General features: G+C 34.8%; 1 protein-coding gene across 1 annotated transcript in view; it reads right to left on the minus strand.

The window, feature by feature from the left end:
* Positions 1–792: 792 nt before the first annotated feature.
* The window catches only part of FLRT2 (fibronectin leucine rich transmembrane protein 2), a 117,502-nt gene continuing 97,216 nt past the window's right edge, over positions 793–21,078 (minus strand). Inside the window, 1 exon segment of the mRNA XM_074235586.1 lies at positions 793–21,077. Coding sequence (XP_074091687.1) covers positions 20,481–21,077 — 597 coding nt within the window. The 3' untranslated portion in view covers positions 793–20,480.

The following is a 21,078-nucleotide window of genomic DNA, read 5'->3' on the forward strand; positions in this document are numbered from 1 at the left end:
CTCTGAGTCTATGAATGATCTTACTGGACCATAGTCGTTTTTTATGTTCAGGTTCTTTTTTTTTTTTTTTTTTAGTTTGCTCATTTGTCCAACCATTTTCTTGATTTGAAACTTTATATTAATGTTGGGTTCTAGTCCCAGCATAGGGGAGTTTGAGAGAAGCTCTGTATCCAACTTTAGACTTTTTTCCAGTTATTTTAGAACAAGTTCAGGGGCATTAGAAGATTTTAGAACTTCTAAGGGGATGTTATCTGGGGAGAGGTACGGTGACTGTTTTCTTGCTCTGAACTCTGGTCCTTACCTAAGAAAAGACCCTCATCCCTTGGGACCAGAAATGATATTGTTCTTCAGTATCCCTTGGAACCAGAAATGATACTTCATCAAAAATGTTCCTCTCTGCCCCTGAACTCAGAAGTGGATGTAGGCTTTGGAGAGGTAAATAGAATCTCTTCATGCAGGGGAAACTTATATTCCTTTCTGACCAATTGCCAGGGCTTTTGCTACCACCATCTAATTCTACTATTGACATTCCATTCATGTGGTTCCAGGTCAGTCTCCTCTCCTGTGCCACAGATCTCTCCTTCTGACTCCTAAGTTGTTTTTACTGGAAGTCTATCTAACTCTGACTTTTTGTTGGCTCCTCCAACCCAGAATTTGATTTGAGGTCGTACTTTAAAGTTCTTTGGTGGGTGACGCTGAAAGAGTTGAATTAAGTTGAGTACTTCTTTAATCTGCCATCTTAGCTCCACCCCCTGAAATACTAATTAAAATAGACTTCTAGAATATTCTATAATCAGTTTTGATTAGACAAAATTCAATGCCATTTGAGGGGCCTTTGACTAAACTGTTGTTACTATCTTTTAAGTTCACTAAAAAGCATAACTACTACTATGAGTATTTTTAAAAATCATATATTTGAATGCAGTGATATAGCAGATATTTAAAAATTACAAAAATGTATTTAAAATTTAAAAAGAAAATCATAAAATCACATTTGGAAGCTTTACATGTCATTTAGCTCAACCAAGACCTAAGCTAGAATCTCTCCAACACTCCTATAATTTGTCACACTTTATGATAACCACCCCCCCACCCTCCATCAAGGAATACACACTTCTTGTGGCAGTCCATTTTTCTTTGGACAGTTATAATTGGTTTTTTTTTTAATTTTTATTTAAGGCAATGGGGTTAAGTGACTTACCCAATGTCAAACAGTTAGGCAATTATTGTGTCTGAGGCTGAATTTTAACTCAGGTCCTCTGGACTCCAAGGCCTGTGCTCTAGCCACTATGCCAACTAGCTGCCCCAACAGTTATAATTGTTAGGAAGTTTTTCCTTACATATAGCTGAAATCTCTCTTACTTAAGACCAAACCAATTTAATCATCCAAGTGACAATCTTTCAAATATCTAAAGATATAAATCATTTCCTCTTAAATTTTTCTTCTCTAACTAAATTATTCCCATTTACATCTCTTAGTCCCTAGATTGTATGATCTCTACTTTTATAATCTTCTGGTTCAACCTTAACTAGACCTGTTCATTTATCCTTTTTAAAACAAGGTGCATTGAAACAAACACATAGTTCTCCAGATGTAAACTAAACTAGTGTGGTGCAGCTGTCACCTCCCTCATTCTGAACATAATGCCTTAATGAATGCATCCTCCTCTTAGATTCAACTATGGGGGGGGGGGTTTCATATTCTGCTGTTGACTCATAATGACCTTGCTATCCATTATAATCTTCAAGGTCTTCATCAGCTGAAAAAGTTACCTTTATCATCACTCTTTCATTGACTATGATTAAACACATACATAGACAATACTCAAACATATACACACAAAAAAAATCAATTTTATACAACAGAGACTAAGTCTATTTATTTTCTTGAGATTTTACCTACTTTCTAAAAAAAGTAAAAATAAAGGGCAAAGCTAATAAGCAAGTTGGTTTTTTGATTGGACAAATTCTTCACTGCTCTTGTGAAGAAAAAAGAGCTATAAGGATACAGTGAGTCTTCTGCTTGGTCATTAAATCTATCCTCCCAACTCGCAAATCTGAGGGACCTAATTGCCACATTACAAATAATTTAATCAAGATCACAAATTGCTAGAACAAAATGCATTCAATTTTGAAAATAGGCATTTTGTTTTTATCTCAGTGCTTATATAAGTCTAGGAAATGCTTCCCCTATGACATTGTCTAGCTGTTTCCCAGTAGATAGTTTTTCATTGAACTAATAAATACATGCTTTATTCAAAGGATGGATCTTATTCACTTTCTCTTGTCTTTGAACTAAACTTCCAACTTTTAAAGAACTGAATGGTATTTCTAGTATATTTTGCTTTCTGAATAATTCCATAAACATCATGGATATCTGGAGATGATTTCTCAATGGATAACCAAAACACAATTGTAGGAATTGTAATAGATACAAATGTACAATATTATGTAGAACTTATATGGATGCACATAATTTAAGCTTCTAAACTCACAGCTATTGCAAATAATGTAGTAAAGTTAAATCCTCATTGGCTTGTTTTCTAGAGATGCTAAGGGTTGTAGCTAGAAGGAAAAGGCAGGCTGGGACTGGGAGGGGTGGTTAAGGTGTTCCCTTTGTTTTTTTTTTCTCCATGGACTCAGGCTGACGTAAGTTATGGACCTATACATTTCAGGAAAATCTTTTCACAGTTACAGTTAGAACTTTCCCCAGAGCAACTGTTAACTCTTATGGAAACTATGTGAAACTGAATATCATATCTGCCAGCTACTTACTAGCTGACTGTTCCTCTACAAATTACTTTATATATCTGTGTCTCAATTTCCTCACCTATAAAATGAACATGATAATAGCAGTAGTATAAAGTTTTGTTTTTGGTGGGTGCAAACTTTAAAATATTTTGAAAATGTGAGCTAAAATTATCATTATTAAATATTAAAGTGCTATATGAATATAACATTCCTATTTAGGAGAGGTGGGAAGTTTTCTTCAGGAATGAACCTGTGACCTGTACTTCATTTTGTTAAAAGGGATATGACTCTTTGTTGACAAAGAGAATGTTGATTCAAAATGCTGTGTGTGTGGAGAAGAGACTTTGATTTTATTGGAAAGCCACTTCAATATAGGCCCTTGAGGTAGACAAGTCACAAGTGAGGCAAGGCACAGGCTATTGAAAGGTTGAAAGATTGAAGTCCCAGGGCTACAAACATATAGAAGGAGGTTACCCCCATCATGAATCAGAAATTTCAATATCTGATGTCCTAGAGACTACTGAGAGTGAGATTGCTCTGTTCTTCCCTTTTTTAAATCTGATATCTTTTATCTCCCTCCCATCCAAAGAGTTCTTTGACTATCGTGCATTCTTTGGTACAATATCATCTGGAAACTTTTTCTGATTTTTGTTTGATGCATCCTTTAAGAAGAAGTTTATTAACTTTTTATGAGGTCACCCCCCTTACTAGTTTTTGGTGGAAAGAGTTAAGTTGGTGAGTTTAAGTTGTCTACCTTCTCCTCTTAAGAAGGTTCAAGGGAGAAGTTTTTATTCTGAATCCAGATTCATACTTTTAGACTAGAGTTATTTGAGGATTGGAAAATAGATACAATTCTAGACTTATAACCCTCTTAGAGAATTTGGACTCTTAAGAGAAATTACTTTAGGAGAGATTACCTAACCCCTCCAATCCTGGATCCTGCTAGCAGTTCCTCCTGGCTAGGCTGCTCATGTTGCTAGTATGGTTCTTTCAAAAACAGGCAGTTTCTCTCTCTCTCTCTCTCACTCTAATATATATACATACATATAAATATATATATACATACATAATATGCAATATACATATGGATACTTATGTGCATATAATGGACACACACACACAAACACATACACACATACATATATACCTTACACAAGTATAAATTAGAATATGGACTGGACCTGCTATTTAATTGGTAAAAGGAGTTTCTAAGTGAGGAGACTGCCTATGACCATCTATCAATGCAGATTAGTAATATTTCTATAACGTATAGAGCAGAAAAGTAGTCTTAGAGCAGTGAAAGATCAAATGTCTTTACTAGAATCTCAAAACCAATATGTACAGAGGTGAGTTTTGTATTTAAATTTTCTCAATTTTGAAAGACCTCTATTATTCCATATTGTCTCTATAAATCTGAATTGTTATTAGAGTCGCTTATAATGCTTTAAGTTTTGCAAAGTAATAATAATGCTATAATTCAGATTAAGATTTGGTAAAGAATACATAAACTTGGTCCATTAGGTGACGAAATGGATAAAGCACGGTGTATGGAGTTGGGAAGACTCATCTTCCTGATCAAATCTGGCCTAAGCTGTGTGACCCTGGGCAAGTCACCTAACCTTGTTTAGCCCAGTTTCTAATTCAGTATCTTTACCAAGAAAACTTCAAATGAGGTTATGAAGACTCAAATATGATTGAAAAACAACCTGTGTATGATTTAGAGATCTCAGTTTGAATAATAGTGTCATTTATATGGTACTTTAAAAGTTTCACAAAGAACTTTTCAAATGTTATTTAATTTGTTTCTCACGATTTTTTGAAGTAGGTGCTTTTATTATCCCAGTTTATAGATGAGTAAATTAAATGTTTTGTTGTTGTTGTTTTGCAAAACAATGGGATTAAATGATTTGCCCAAGATCACACAGTTAAGTAATTGTTAAGTGTCTGAGGCTGAATTTGAACTCAGGTCCTCTTGATTCCAGGATCAGTGCTCTAACCACTGTGCTATCCAGCTACCCCAAGGAAATTAAATCTGAAAGAGCATAAATTACTTGCCCAGAGTCATTCGGCTAGGAAGTCTCTGAGGCAGCATTTGAATTCAGGTCTTCCTGACCTAATGTCCAATGTACCACTTAACTATTCAAAGTCATTGTTGATATGACATAATTTCCCATCTTTACTGAAAGTTATTTTAATAATAGTAGTTTATATTTATTTTTATCATCCCAAAAATAATATGCATTTATTATGGCACTTGAAGGTTTGGAAAATGTTTTTAGATACTTATTTCATTTTTTTTTTCCTTCATCAAGCCTGTGATAGAAACTAGTCTCTAAACTCATTTTACATATGAAGAAACCAAGACTCCCAAAAAGTTAAGTGATTTCTCCCTTGTTAACAATCAATTTATACTCAAATCCTTCCTGACTGCAATATTTTCTACTACACAATACTGCCTCTTGTGTTCAAAGTTGGATGTTGGACAAAGAAGTTTTAATATAAAAATATTCCAAACCACATTTTAAGAAGTTATCACTCCACTGTTCTGAAAGCATTCTATACCCTGACCTCACCACACACACACACACATGCACACACATACACACACACAGAATGCTCCATAGATACATAAAATAAACTTTAGTTGGAGGAATATGAATCTTTTCTTTTTCTTATTTCATATTACTTCATAGAAAAATGTATTTGCTCAAGATCTCTCCTAAGCTATTTGATAATTTTTCATGCTTTGTACCTTTTTTGCCCCAGTGCAATGTTTATATAAGAAGTGTTAGAAAAGCAGCACATTAAAAACTAGACATAGATTAACATCTCATACCATATGCCAAGATAAGGTCAAAATGGAAAAATGGTATCTCAAAAGTGTTTAATATGCTTTTCTCTAATCAATAGTATTTAGAGCATTTTTTCATATGACTGACTATAGATAGCTTTAATTTCTTTGAAAACTGACTGTTCATATTCTTTTACTATTTATCAGCTGGAGAAAGGCTCTTATTTTTATTAATTGGCTCAATTCCCTATACATTTGAGAAATGAGACTTGTCAGAGAAACTTGCTGCAATTTTTTCCCACAGTTTACTGTTTTCTCTCTAATGTTGTCTGCATTTGCTTTGTGCAAAAGTTGTTTTTTTTTTATTTAGACTTCATAGTGGTTGGATTGCTGGACTTGAAGCAAGTTGAAGTAAGGAAGGCTCATCTTCATGAGTTTTAATCAAGCCTTAGATAGTTACTGTATAATCTTGGCCAAGTCTCTTAACCCTGTTTGCCCTAATTCCTCATTTGCAAAAATGAAAATGAGCTGAAGAAGGAAATGACAGACTGTTCTAATATCTTGTCCAAGAAAACCTGAAATGGAGTCATGAAAAGTTGATCACAATTAAAATCACTGAAAAAACAATGATTAAAATTATCTATTTTATTTCCTGTAATCCTAAATTCTTCCCTTATTCATAGATTGGACAAGTATATTTTTTCCATGCTCCCCTAAGTAACTGCCTTACTCCTGTATACTAACTGTGGCAAACACTCAACTTCTTCTCCAAGTCTCAGTTTCCTTCATTCAGTAAAAAGAGAGCAGAATATATAAATGCACTCTCTCTATCACAGGGTTATTGGATTTTGTACATCTTCAAGTGCTACAGAAATGTGAAATGTTTGTGGCCTCCAGAGAAACTAGAATATTCAGCAGTAGACCTGCAAGTACAAAGTCCTTTTAAAATAAAATTATTAGAACATACCAGAGTTGAAACTAACAGGACTATCTTGGAACTACTCAGACTCAACTTCATGTTTAATCAACATCCGGGATACTTAAGGTACTCCTTACCCTTTTCACTCAGCTGCTACCTCTAGAGATGTATTAATGAATGAATGAAACCTTTATTAAGTATTTACTATGTGCAATGCACTGTTAATTGGGGGAGATATAAATAGAAAATACAATCCCTGCTCTTGATTGACCTTCAAGTCCCACTCCCCTGTTACTTTCCCAATAAGATTAATTAGGGCAAACTGCATACTCTCTCCCAGAGTCCCTAGGATGATAGCTGGTGACCTTTTCTGCTCAGGATCAATTTGAGTTTCAGGGTCAGAATTATCCTTCTTTTGATGCATTTACCACTTCAGTATACCCAGAATCATTCTTCCTCAGTCCCAATCCTCTAGGTCTTATCACTGTTTTCCCAGTCATCTATTGTGATGTCTAGGAATTATCTTGATTTCAAGTCCTGATATCAAATATTAACCTCATCACTTAATAGGGGTTTGACCACAGGCAAGTCACATAAACTTTGGGGGTTTCATTATCCTCATCTATAAAATAAGGGAGTTAAACAAGATGATTCCTACGATTCTTTTTTACTTCTCAAATTATGACCCTATGATCCTAGATCTATTTCATTCACATTGATTCTGGTTCAACCTGAAGTCTAACTTCCTCCTAAAAATATAGATTTTTCAAAACTGGTAATCCTTCTTTCATAATCACATGCAGAGTCAAGAGACATTGGCATACTCATTGCTTCCCATTACCTTTTTCTTGTATTTACTTCTCTTGCCACTTTTCATACAACAACCACTTTTAGAGTCCTCTTCATCCTGTCCAGGTCCTCTTCTATGCACCTCTGGTCCATTTCCCCTCCTTTTTCATAGATTCAGTGATTATATAGATGACAGTAGTGTTCTCTACCCCAAAGAGTTAGCTTGAGTAGAATTTCTGATCATGAAGAATCAAATATGGTTAAAGGCAAGTAATAATAGTTTGATCTCATCTCTTATTTTTGTTAGTATTATGAGAATGCCAAGAAAATGCTATAGCTGTAATGTACCTATATTTGAGCAAAGCATTTGGAAAAATTCTCTCATACTTTTTTTTTAGTTTTTTGCAAGGCAATGCAACCGCAAGTGGCTTTCCTAAGGCCACATAGCTAGGTAATGATTAAGTGTCTGAGGGCGCATTTGAACTTAGGTCCTCCTGACTCCAGGCTGGTGCTCTATCCATTGTGCGACCTAGCCACCCCTCTCATACTATTCTTGAAGACAAAGTAAAGACATTTGAAGCATACAATAGTATAATAACATAGATTCAGAATTGGTTGAATGGCCAGACACACATCAACCCTGAAGCTAGAGCTTCAGGGATCTGCACTTGGCCTTGTGCTAGTTTCCATTTTTTTTTATCAGTGACTTGGATAAAGGAGTGGATGCTTCACTTGTCAGATTTTCAGACAATATAAAGCTTGAAAGAATTGTTAACATGCTCAAGATTTGAGATCCCTAAAGTCTGAGATCCATAGTTTGGAAGATTAGACAGACTCTAATAAGGTGAAACTTAATAAGGATAAATGAAAGGTTCTATTGGGGATACAAAAAAACCTACTTCACAAGTGTAAAATGTAGGAATCATGTCTAACCAGGACTTATTTAGAAAAAGATTCTGGAGGTACAAGTAGATTGCAAACTTAATACATGCTAACAAGGTTTTGTAAGAGCAAAATCAGAAACAATCAAAAACCCATGTGATATTACAATGTTGGGAAAAGAAACATGGCACCAAGGGTTAAGGAGATTACAATCTTACAATGCTCTGCCCTTCTTCTCTGTTGAGATAATATTTGGAGTATGTGCTTTAGTTTAAGGCATCTCATTTCAAGAAGACATATATCAAGAACGACTGGCTATCAACAAGAAGAGGAGAGACAAAAAGTGAAGAAATTTGGGATCATGCCAATTTTTGACCAGTGGAGGAATTGGGAATGCTTAGCCTGCTTAGGTTTTGGTGATAGTTATCTTCAATTATCTGAAGAATTATTCTACTTGATCCCAGAGGGAAGAATGAAGAATCATGGATGGCCACTAGCAGGCAAATTAAAAATACGATGAAACAAAAACTTAATAAAAATTAGAGCATTCAAAAATGGACCTCCTTAAAAGTTTTGGGATTCCATCTTTCCCCCTGCCATTAGAAGTATTCACTCAAAGGGTAGATGGAAATTTGCTTAGTATTTTGTAGAAAGGTATCATGTTCGGATACAGTCTCTATTAGATTGTCTGAATAGACTCTTTCAATTTAAGAATGTATGGTTCTTTGAGTGTTCCTTCAATTTCAATATGTTCTTATGGGTTTTTGTGCTGTTCATCACTCCCTTATCTAGACATCACTCCCCCATAATCATTTTCTCCTCTATTGTAATGCAAACTCCTTGAGGACAGGGACAGTGTCACCTTGCTATCTGCACGCTCATTATTTAGTGCAATGCTTAACACAAAATACCTATCTTATTAATGTTTTTCATTAATATGCAGTAGTCACTTGTACCAGGCCCATTTATACATGCTTTCCTTCAATTATAACCAAGTACACAAAGAAATAACAATTTTGAGACTCTGACATACTGGAGCAAATAAAATTTTAGCCCTACAGTGATCTTAAACACAATGCTAGAATCTAAACTCAAAATACCATTTGTTCGGTATAGCAATTCATTGATTTGTTTGGTCTCCTGCCATTGATGACATTTATGATTGACAGGATTATTGAAATATGGGATATCATCACCACAAAGATAACCAAAGATTCTTAAAAAACTAAAAAAATTAAAAACAGTACTTGAGATGCTTTTTAAAAAACTACCATAATCATTACCACATAGAAAAAAGTGGGACAACAATATTCATTTGGAATAATGTGGGTCTGAATAAAAATTCCATTACATTGCATGCGGTGACAAATTTCTAAATAGAACTATATAACAAATGGTTTGTATGTTACGCCTGTCTAAAAAGCAGAAGAAAAACAAGAATAGACCATACAATATTTTATGACAATAAAATTTTCCAAATAATATACTTGATACTCCTGATAATTTACTTTTTCAGGTAAGATAACAATTTATGTTGGATGACCATAGAGTAATAAGTGGCAATAAATACTGAAATATAGACTTTGGAGGTAGCATGCTTATTCCAACAACAGTTGCCATTAAACAGAAGGCCTCTCACTGTTAGTGTGGTGCAGGGAAAATTAGACCTGATTTTGGAGTTCCTGAGATCACTGTCAAAAATTTTGATTCTTTCTCTTATTACCTTGTAATTTGGGACAAACCTTTGAACTTCTGTTTGCCTCAGTTTTATCATCTATATAAATAGATTTGTACTGATTCGCCTCTAAAGTCTCTCCTAGCTCTAAATATGATGCAGAAATGTAGTGTGTGGGGCGGCTAGGTGGCGTAGTAGATAAAGCACCGACCTTGGAGTCAGGAGTACCTGGGTTCAAATCTGGTCTCAGACACTTAATAATTACCTAGCTGTGTGGCCTTGGGCAAGCCACTTAACCCCATTTGCCTTGCAAAAACTTAAAAAAAATGTAGTGTGATATAATGGAGAGTGTGTAGGGAATAGAACTGTGAAGAAGATCTGGGTTCAGATAATAATAGCTAACATGCAATGTGTGTGTGTGTGTATTTAGATACACACATGTGTTTATACACATACATAAATATATATAAATCAGGTTTGATCTTGAGGTAGAATTTAAGTAATTGACACAGCATTATTTAGGTAATAAATTTCAGGTCAGGATCTGAACTCAGATCTTCCTGATTCCAAGTTCAGAATTCTATCCATCATAACACTTATCTGCCTCTTAACCTCTGACAGTTCCTAGCTATGGAAGTAACTAAGTCACTTTAACCTCCAAGTTTCACAAAGAAACTAACTTCCTAGGACTATTATGTCACAAAAGGCTGATGTACATTGGTGGAGTTTTCAAAAGGGAGGTTTCTCACATTAACTAATTCACAGATCATTTATTTCATTACTTAAAAAAAAATTAAATGCATCTGATTCTCAAAACCTTCTGATTTTATGGATCAAATGTACATTACATATAGACCTTTCATTATTTGGTCTTCAGCAGCAAATCTGTACTCTGAGACTGGAGAATAACCTTTATATGCTCCTCTTGTAGTCTTCTGGCTTTTGACTTGCTTTTTAGCAGTAGACTTAGGTAGCAATGGGAACTTTTTCTTGTCAAGGGCCATTTGGATATTTAACATCAATCATGGGCTAAATTTTGTCAAATATTTAATTAACTCCTAAAAGCACCCAGATTTATCAGATTTCAAGTTCTACCTGCAGTTGCCTTGGCAGCATGAAACTAATCAGATCTGCAGGCTGGAAGTTCCCTGCTCCTGGCAAAGAATGTGCAAAAGTTTTTGCCATTCAAATTGATTTACTATTTGCAATGCAGCTATAGGTGCTAAACTGAGGTTCAAGAAGTTATGAATTTGGGGGACAGCTAAGTGGTGCAATGGCTAGAACACTGGCCCTGGAGTCAGGAGGACCTGAGTTCAAATTTAACCTCAGAAACTTAATGATTGCCTGTGTGATCTTGGGCAAGTCACTTAAGCCCGTTGCTATAAATAATTTAAGTTATGAATTCAATTTCAGCCTCCCAAGGCAAATCATGTGGTCTGTATTTTTTTCATCCGTACACCTCCCTTCCAATGTTGCTATGAGGTTAAACAATTATTTATAATTTGCAAATCTTAATATGCTACATAAATGGTAGGTATTATTATATCATTATAACATAGTAGATCTACATTATTCTACCACTTGATGCACTTTTCTACTTAGAATGAAAGGCTACACATGGTTTTATTCATATACTATAACTTCAAATTTTCTAACTGGGCAAGAAGTAAGGAGGAGAAGCATAAATTTGATACTACAATCTTGAACAGGAAACAGAAATCTGGATTTGAAACCAATGTTCTAATATAGTCTCTGCTGCTTAATGCCTTTATGACTTCAGTAATTTAACAACTTCAGGCCTGTAAAATGTGTGGGACCTTGAAAGTTTTTTAATATGAACCACTATCAAATAAGCAAAAAATAAATAAAAATGTAACCTTAGTCAAATGAAGGGGGGGGGAATCATCAACATTTTCCATTTTAATTGATTTTGTTGGCATAGGTTATGAACAGTTTACACATAATTTGGAAAAATTTAGTTCTTAGAGATGCATAATTTTCATGTATCATTTTGATTTATATGCCATAAATATGTTACTCTATATGCTACAGGGAAACTATTCATAAATCTCTACAAAGCCCTGCTCATTCAGATATTTAATAAGGGGGAGAGACAAAGGTAGGCATGTTCCTGGTTACCAGTTCTTGGAATAATTTTGAGTCTAAAACCCTTGCTTTTAATTGAATTGTTTATTTATTATGTTACTTGGGTCAATCACTTAACCTACCCTGTCCTAATTTCCTCTTATAAAACAAGGTAGTTGGAAAAGATATTGTTAAATCCCTCCCACCTCAAAATTTTGTGATCACTCTATTCCCCCCTCCGAAAAAAGATATTGATTCGAGGGATACTATAAAAGTAGTGTTTTTGTTGTTCCTTTTTGGTACTGAAACTATCCTTTCATCTGCATAGAGAACTTCTGATAAGGAAACTCATACTAAATCATTTTGACATCTGCTCTGTAACCTAAGAATTTTAGAGTTACCTGGATCACTTAAATTAGCCAAAGAAACAAAAGTAGTGTAATTCACGGATGAAAACCCCAGATTTGCCAGATCCCACATCAACTCTAGCAATGATGAGGTCTTGCAGAGATGACACTATTCTAAGGGCAACTAGGTGGGTCAGTAGATAAAAGGGACAGTTCTGGAGTCAGGAGGACCTAAATTCAAATCTGACCTGATATACCTTTAAGCTATACAATCCTGGGAAAATCACTTAACCTGTTTGCCTCAGTTTCCTCATCTGTTAAAATGAAGAAGATAATAATAGCACCTACTTCCCAGAACTGTTTTGAGAATCAAATGAAATATTTCCAAAAACTTGCCCCAATGCATAGCAAATAGTAGGCACTATATAACATTATTACTATTTTTTCCACTTTCAGCTGCCAGTTCAAGAAATTAATTGAATTGAATTTAGTGGCTTGACTTTAAAGGGTCAAGAAAACAGTATCAGCATACTTATCCATAGAGGAAAGATTTGGGGCCAGTGCTGATGGCTTTTATGGTGTACATTATGAAGTTATTATTTTAACTGTCCTTTAAAAATACATGGAGACTTTCATCTTCTATATTTGCTTTGAAACAAGAACCACACTGATTTAACAATTAGGATGATACATTGTTGTACTTTATAAAATTATTTTATTCTTATCAATATAAACCTCATTTGTAAAATTTGGGATGCTAAAAACTTAAATTCCATAAACATATCATATCTCCTATTATTCATGGAGAATAGTGAACATAAGTCTTCAAGTTTTTAATAATGAAAGCCAGTTTGATATGGTCCTATATATTTTAAAATTTTGAATCTTTAGTGAATTTTGCTAACTTTGCTCCAGATATAGATTGAAGTTTATCTCATAACTTTTATGCTACTCAAGTATAAATATTTAATAATTTCATTAAAATTGAAACTTTACGTTTCAATTGGTATAAAAGTATGAAAGTTGCAAGTGTAGTTAAAATTAACTTTCCCTGTTAACAGTTATAAGGCTATTTGTTTCCTCAGCCCCCAACAGAAACAACCAGCTATAGAATCAGGAGATTAAAATCCTGTCTCTAAACCAAAAGTCATGTGTAAACATGGGAAGTCACAAGTTGCAGAAATGATGCCAATATTTATTTGTATTGAGGATTTTTCCTCAAATCAATAAAATTATTAAGTACTAAGTGTGGGGACCTCAAAAAAAGGCAAAAAATAAATAGTTTCTACTCTCAAGAAGCTTCCAATCTAATGGAGGAAACAAGCCAAATTGGAGATAATAAGGCTAGAGAAGACACCAGAATTAAGAAGGATAAGTAAAGGCTTCCTGTAGTTTAAGGTGAATTTGAAGAATACCAGGGAAACCAGAAAGTAGAGATGATGAAGAACATTCCAAGCAGGAAAAAGTCAGTGAAAATATCAGAAGTGAATAAGTGGTATCTTGTTTGAGAGATGGACAGCAAGGAGGTCAGTTAGTGAATCTCAAGTTAAGTGGGAAAGTATGTAAGAAGACTGGAAAATTGGAAGCACATTATGAAAGGTTTTGATTACCAAAGGATTTTATCATTTTTATCCTAGAGAAATGGAGCAACTAGATTTATGGGGGGAGGTGGGTAGTCATATTGTGATAACTCCTGCACTTTAGGAAAATTATTTTGACAGATGAATGATGAACTAGTATTGGAAAAGACTTGTAAGAGGAACAAGAGGTTGTTACAATAATTCAGACATGAAGTGAAAAGACTAATCGCCAAAGTTGGGGGGGGGGGCAGAATCAGAAGAAAGAAGGGGGCATTTGTGAGAAACTCTAAGGCAAACTTGACAGAGTTGGCAATGGATTTGATGAGGGTTATGGTGAGAGTATGATGCCTACCTGTGCAATTGGCAAGATGGTGGTACCCTTGCAAATTATAAGAAAATAGGGAAATTAGGGGAAAAGAGGGTTTTGGAAAAAAAATAAGGAGTTCACTTTGGAAATGCTGAGTACTCTAAATAATGAAATCACACATAAGGGTCAAAAAAATGGAGGAAGTAGTTTCCTAAGCAATATACTCTCTGAACATAATCATAAAATAAAACAAGCTTCCTAGAAAGTATGGGTTATTATCCTAAAATTCTTTAAGAATAGGTAGTCCATCTATTCTGAAATTTTTATTCATGTGTTTAGACAAGAGAGTGAGGGGAAGCAGTTAGACTTGGTTTCCCAAGAAACACTTGGTTTGTCTTTTTCAAATACATGTGCTTAGTTAAAAGTTAAAAGGATAAAAGAGGTTCTAAAACCTGTCTCCTGTTGAGGGCTGAATTTAAATTTATAAGATCTAATCTAATTTTATTCTAATGGAGATATTTACTAGTATCTAAGCTGGACAAATCACTGTACCTCTCTCTAAGCCTCAGTTTTTTTCTTCTGTGAAATGGAGATAATAGTATCTTACAGAATTATGAAGAGCAATTGAGATAACATGTGAAGTGCTTAAATAGTAGCTATTGTTATTTCTAAGGTTAGGACTCAGTAGATGGCTATATTAAAAAGGTCTGGGGTGGTTAAAAATCACAGAATCTTAATTATTCCTGAAAACATAATGATGTAATTGCCCCCCTCCATCCCCTAAAGGACCAGTCATTTTTAACAGGATAGCATCCTAATCCTGAGACCATAATTTAGTTGCTAGACATTACTATTTCCTAAAGTAAAACTTTTCAATACAGATGCTAAGGATTAAAATGCTTTCTGATTCTAACAGGTTGAGTGTTCTTTCCTAATTTATTCTTGAAATCACTTTTGAAAAGTTTTTACATTAACTCTGAAGTATCACTTCGCATCCATCAAATTGGCCAAGATGACAAAAAGGAAAATGAGTTAAAATAATCCAAAGTTATAGAGTGAACCGATGGCCAGCAAAAGGAAATATGAATGATCCATTAAGAATTGGTTTCTGAATAATCAAGGTCTTATAAAAGTAATTGAAATCTAGTGATGTGTGCACAAACACGTAATTGTATGTCTGTATGTCTATATTATATGGGATATATATGTAAATATATAATATATAATGTACCACAACAGGGACAATTTTAACGCTGAATTTCAGAATTAATTCTGAAAACAGAATTTCATTGGTTGTAAAACATTGCAAGGAAGGAAAGGATATACTTAGAGTATAAAAGTTAGTAGGGCATACTATCAAGAACAATAGAGCTAGAAGATGTGACTTTCAGGACAAGCTCTAATACTTAAAATAGTTTAGATATCAAACTTCAGTTTCTTTATCTCTACGTATTATAGAGATGTTATGAAGAAAATACTTTGTAAACCATAAAGATTCATATTCATGTGAGCTATTAACAAATGGTCTATATACCTTTTGGAGATAGAAAAAGGAGTATTCTAACTTTGAGGTAAAAAGATTAGTTTGTATGAGATTATTTCATTCCCCTATAAAAAAGGACATACACATGTAGGAATACACATACTCTGGCCAGGAAATTTTAAAAAGCATCCAAAAAACACTGAAACATGAAAAGGGTCAACTGGTCTTTAAAATAAAGATATATATATATATATATATATATCAGGGAAACAAGAAAATAAAAACCCTAGCAGTCAATTTATTCCTAATTATTCTCCTAAAACCATTAATTCACTCAGGACCATTTTTTGTTTCTCCATCTATTCAAAACAACTATAAATACTGCATTTCAATGAACCAGATCAAATAAACACATTTTTTTAAAATAAGTCTTTACTTAATATATCAACAAGGTACTGTATAGTGTAGAGTGAAGTCTTGAAGTTAACATGTGCAACATGGTAGGTCTCAGAAGATGTATAATGCAGGTTTTCCAGCCCCTTGAAGTTCATGTCAAGGCAAACAAGAACCAAACTAATATATGGCTCAATCAATAACAAATCAACATGATAAAGTTTTAATGAATATATTTGATGCCACTCTGCTCATAATCAGGGACACACATTGGCCTAAGGCCTCATTCTGTCCCTGTAAATTGATATACATTTTACATCCTAGGGAATAGCTTTCCAGCCCCAGGGAGATTTTTAGATACCAGAAAAATCTTTGACTTCTACGGCCCAACTTTGTGCTAGTCTGGTAGGTGTGCTACTAGGGGAAAAGGAACAACTAAACCTTTTTATTTGGTGTGTGTATATACACACACACACACACACACATAGGATGACTGCTTTACCAAACTTGATTCAATCAATTTCCCTTGCAGCTAAAATTGCAAAGTAAATTCAAAGGGACCAAAGTAAATCCTGCTTTAGCAATGGGGAAGGATGAAAACTCCAGCTTCCTTGTGTGAAAAGAAACATCCAGCAAGGCTACATGAGGCTTAGCACTCAAGTTATTTTTGTTTTCTCTTTGGGGCACTCACTTCTGTTTTGCTTTTTTGTATGGCTGAAAGATAAGTCATGAGTAAAACCATTATTTTCATGTTCTAAAGTAAAACTTTAATGTCTCCTCATTATAAATTAGAATAAAGAAATGCTATGAACAAAGGATTAAATGGAAATTAACCACTTCACTGTCAATAGCTGTGGCTGAACCCGCTGCTGAGATGGGTAGATAAGGTACGTTATTAGTTCTCCCCCTGGGTTACAACAATACTGCCTTATGATTTGTATGGATGCTTTGCTCACAACATGAAGAGGTTTTCTCCCAGTGGGGAGGTATTTTCTAATGCCCATGAAATGACTAAAAAGATTATGATCTCTTCTAGTAGAAAATGGAGCTGTGTAATATTAGCTCCTTCTTTAGGTTTGCTTTTTTTCCCCTCAGACCAGTCATATGGTATGTTTTTTCACCTTGGGGGAAACTCCTAATATATCTTCCACAAACATTCAGATAATTAGAAAATATAATAGTGCTCACAAGGGAAAATGAATTTCAATTGCAGTATTCTTATTCAGAAGCCCTGGGAAAGTAAAGGCAGGGAAATACCAGGTATCTCTTCCTGCTTAACACATATAACAAAGTTACAACTTCAATAGACAAATGTTGACACTGGGAGGGAAGGCTGGAGCACCATCACCTTTAAATCTAATGGCAATCATGGGTATAGATAATGACTGTCATTAGATATTGATTTATTCCTGTTCTTTTTAGTATTTCCTCCCTGCAAAAGTCACATATACCATGAATCAAATTAATTCAGTTGGCTAAAACACCATGCATCTAAGTCAAGACCATAGGACTTGCTTGATGATGAATCAGTGAACATCCTTCTGCTATATGAATTTGGTTTCTCACCTAATTCTGGCCACCCTAGTGTATATCAATCACCAAGTTAAAATGCAATCAGGCTTGCACAAACCTGGCCATCACTTGAAACATAATGTCAAGCACAAGTCCTATGGTGAGGCAGAAGCAATGTGGGTCCATTATAAAACAGAACACTGTTATACGACAGTCTGTATGCTTTTAGCATGAGGTGAAATTCCCAAATATCACATTCAAAAAGGATCTTATTTTTAACAGAGCATTTGTTGTGTCATACAGAAAATCAAAATGAGCAAGGTTAATGATAAATGAAACTTTTACAACTCGACTAGCATAATGGGTTTAATACTGATTTAAGCCACTGCAATTCATTCTTTCAGCCAGGAACTCTGTCACACCTCCTAGTGTCAAATAATCCAACACACTGAGTAGGTCAGAGGAAAATTTAAGAAAATAGGAAACCCACCCATTTGAATCTCAATGACCAGGGGCCATTGGGAGTGAAATCACATGAGAATAAATGAATAAAATGTTGAATCTGTATTTAATAAGAAAGCAAAACATCCTTCCTGAAAATACAATGTTGTCTATAAAGTCTAAGAATGTTGAAGACCTGAAGTAATTAAGTGAGATCACCCTAGGTATATAACTGAATTTTCCAGACTGGGTTCTTTCATTGCTAAACCTAACCTCTTTCACTCCTACTGTAGAAATAGTGTTAAGTAAGCAACTGAGTTGAGCTGCTATACTACACTGGAAATCTTAGCCATTCCAGAATTCATACAAAGCCAATTTCACATTGGCTGAATGCACACCGGTGCACTGGCGTCTATAACAATATATAGCTAGTTACACTTTCTTTTTGTTTATCCCAAAGGGCCAGAGGAGTTAAAACATACTGGGGAGAGAGAAAGTATTGAGGAAATAAGGCTTTTACTATAAAGAAAAAAAAAACTTGCATAGCATTTTATACCTAAGGTTAATACAAAGAAGACACATCACAGCTTATTTTTTTCCCTTTAAAAACAAAAGAAAATAAAAACAAAGACAACTCTGTGACACTTGCCACATGGCTTCCTAAAATACCTGTTATAGTGAGAGAAAAAATAGAAAACACACAGTAAAGAGTGAGATTTCTAAATTTGATTTTTTAACTAGAACTTCAAAAGGATGCAAACTTTCAAGGTAATGCCTACCATCTCCATTCATAGCCCTTCTACATCTTGGGGATGAAAGGGAGAAAATGATCTAGAATTCCAAGGACCCCATGTAATCCTGTGAAGAAGGGACAGAGCATCAAAAACATAACATATCATACTTAGACAACTCTGCTCCTAATCTTCTTTTGTTCTCTCTCCCATGATTTGACAAGATTAGGCAGAAAAATTTATAAAATTTCAGTTTGCTCAATTTTTCCATCAATTAAATGTAAGCTGCAAAATGGAAAAAAAAATTAAACATGGGAATTGCTTGGGAGGGGGGGAGAGAAGAATATATAAATATATATAATGTTTGGGGCCAGCAGTGGTAGGCTTTAGTAACCTCTAAGGTCCCTCCTAATTCTAACTCTAGGATCTAGGATCTACTATTAGCTGTGATAACGGACATAAGTTTCATAAGCTTTAGGTGCACTTGGGTGAGTTTCTGTGCATCCCAGAGTGTCATAAATAACTTTTCCTGGAAAACTGAGGAAAGATGAGAACCAAATGGAATATGATTAATATAATTTTGTGATTTTTTTTTCCTCAAAAAATGTCTGAATGGAAGACAAGAAATTGAGAGAAGGAAACGCGTGAGTTTGGACTTTGTCTACATGAGACCAACATAACCAGATGAAAAAATAACAATAACTATTTCAAGATTTTTCTTAACTACATGACAACCAAAAAAAATCTAGCTTGAATGATTTTTTTTCTCCACTCCTTTGCTTGATCGATCAGTCATGTAGACACAGCCTTATTGAATTTCCCAAAATAATCTTCTTTATCAAAAATAATTTAATTCAGTATTTCTTTACTATTTTGTTAGTCTCTCTTAGAACAATGTACTGGAAAACTTTTCTGTTGAATTTGGTTTAGCCTTAAATTTAATTTGAACATAAACACTTTTAAAGGGAGTTGACTTTCCTTCTGGATTATCAGCTCCTCAATATATCTGAATTAAATGTACCTGATCTCTAACTCTGTCAAATTATATAGGGTTGGGACACTATGATGATTAAAAAAAAACATTTATCCAGCCACTTCCAAAGTTTTCAGGGTTTTTTAAAATTTTAATTAATCCTCTTGGGCTTTGTCATGCCCTATGAGAATGAAGTTCTTTCCTTGTGATTCAGCAGTTATTTCCTACACTTGGTAAAATCAGAATTTGGGTACAATTTGCCCATCTCTTACTTTGTGATTTGTACTTTTACACACACCCCCTCCCAAAAAATAGGGAAGTGCAGAAATAACATGAAATTGCTTGGTTAGATTTTTTTAAATAAAAATTAAATTATCCTTTCCTAATGAATCCATTCTAATTTGTACTTGGACCTTGACCAGTGGCTCTGAAAAAAGAAAACTCTCTTGACAGCTTGGACAGCAAAATGGTTAATGTACATTGTACGGAAGAATCATTCTTTCCTTTGCCATGGCATTGGGTTCACATTGTACAACCCTGTACAGTACTTCAGCAACTTTTTTTTTAAAGATTTAAAAAGCAAAGAGTTACAAAACTGTTTGCAATTAACTTGAAATAGAAAAGATAGCACTTTTTTAAATCCCATTATATAGTACACCGTATAAATTACAGAGTATTCAAATGCACAAATGCATCTGTGTAACATTTATCAAATGTAATTTGTGTGTGTTTCTATGCTCGCACATGTGTGTATGTGTGTGTGTGTGTGTTCTCAGGAGTTTCACTGTCCGCTTGGTGTCCTCCTTCCCCCCCCCTCGATATCACGTATGGCAGTGCTCCAAGTCTGGAACACTGCTATTGCAGTATCTCATGTTGTTGGGAATGTGGCAGTCTGTGTAATTAATGCCCCCATTTGGGGTGTAAATGGGTTGCAGTCTGAAATCTCCTTTAAGGAGCTGATCATTATTTAAGGAGACAATCTGAAAGCTGGTTTCTGTCATCTCCAGGATGGAGTTGTCCTTTTTGGTGCCCGCTTCACAGTAATCATCTTTCCGTCGGCCCCGATTATATTTCCACTTCTGGGAGGTGTAGCGCCCCTTTTTGTGCATGTGCCAGCAAAAAATGCTGAGCAAAACCACCAACACAAATATCACGGCACCCCCAATCAAACCTGCCAGAAGAAAGGGGGAACCCATGTTGTGAGAAGTTGTCTGCTCATGACTGGAAGCTGTGTTGCTGCCATTGTTGAAATGGGAGGCTTGAGTAGTAGCCTCAGAACAAATGGTGTCTTCTCCAGCTCGATAATTAAAAGCATCCAATGGCACTAAGCAAACCCGATAGGTAGATTTGGGTTCTAAATTGATCAGACTCAGATGCTGTTTGTCACCACTGACTATCCGTTCTTGCACAATGCCCCCC

This window comes from Macrotis lagotis, chromosome 4 (genome assembly GCF_037893015.1).
Source record: "Macrotis lagotis isolate mMagLag1 chromosome 4, bilby.v1.9.chrom.fasta, whole genome shotgun sequence".
NCBI lineage: Eukaryota > Metazoa > Chordata > Mammalia > Peramelemorphia > Peramelidae > Macrotis > Macrotis lagotis.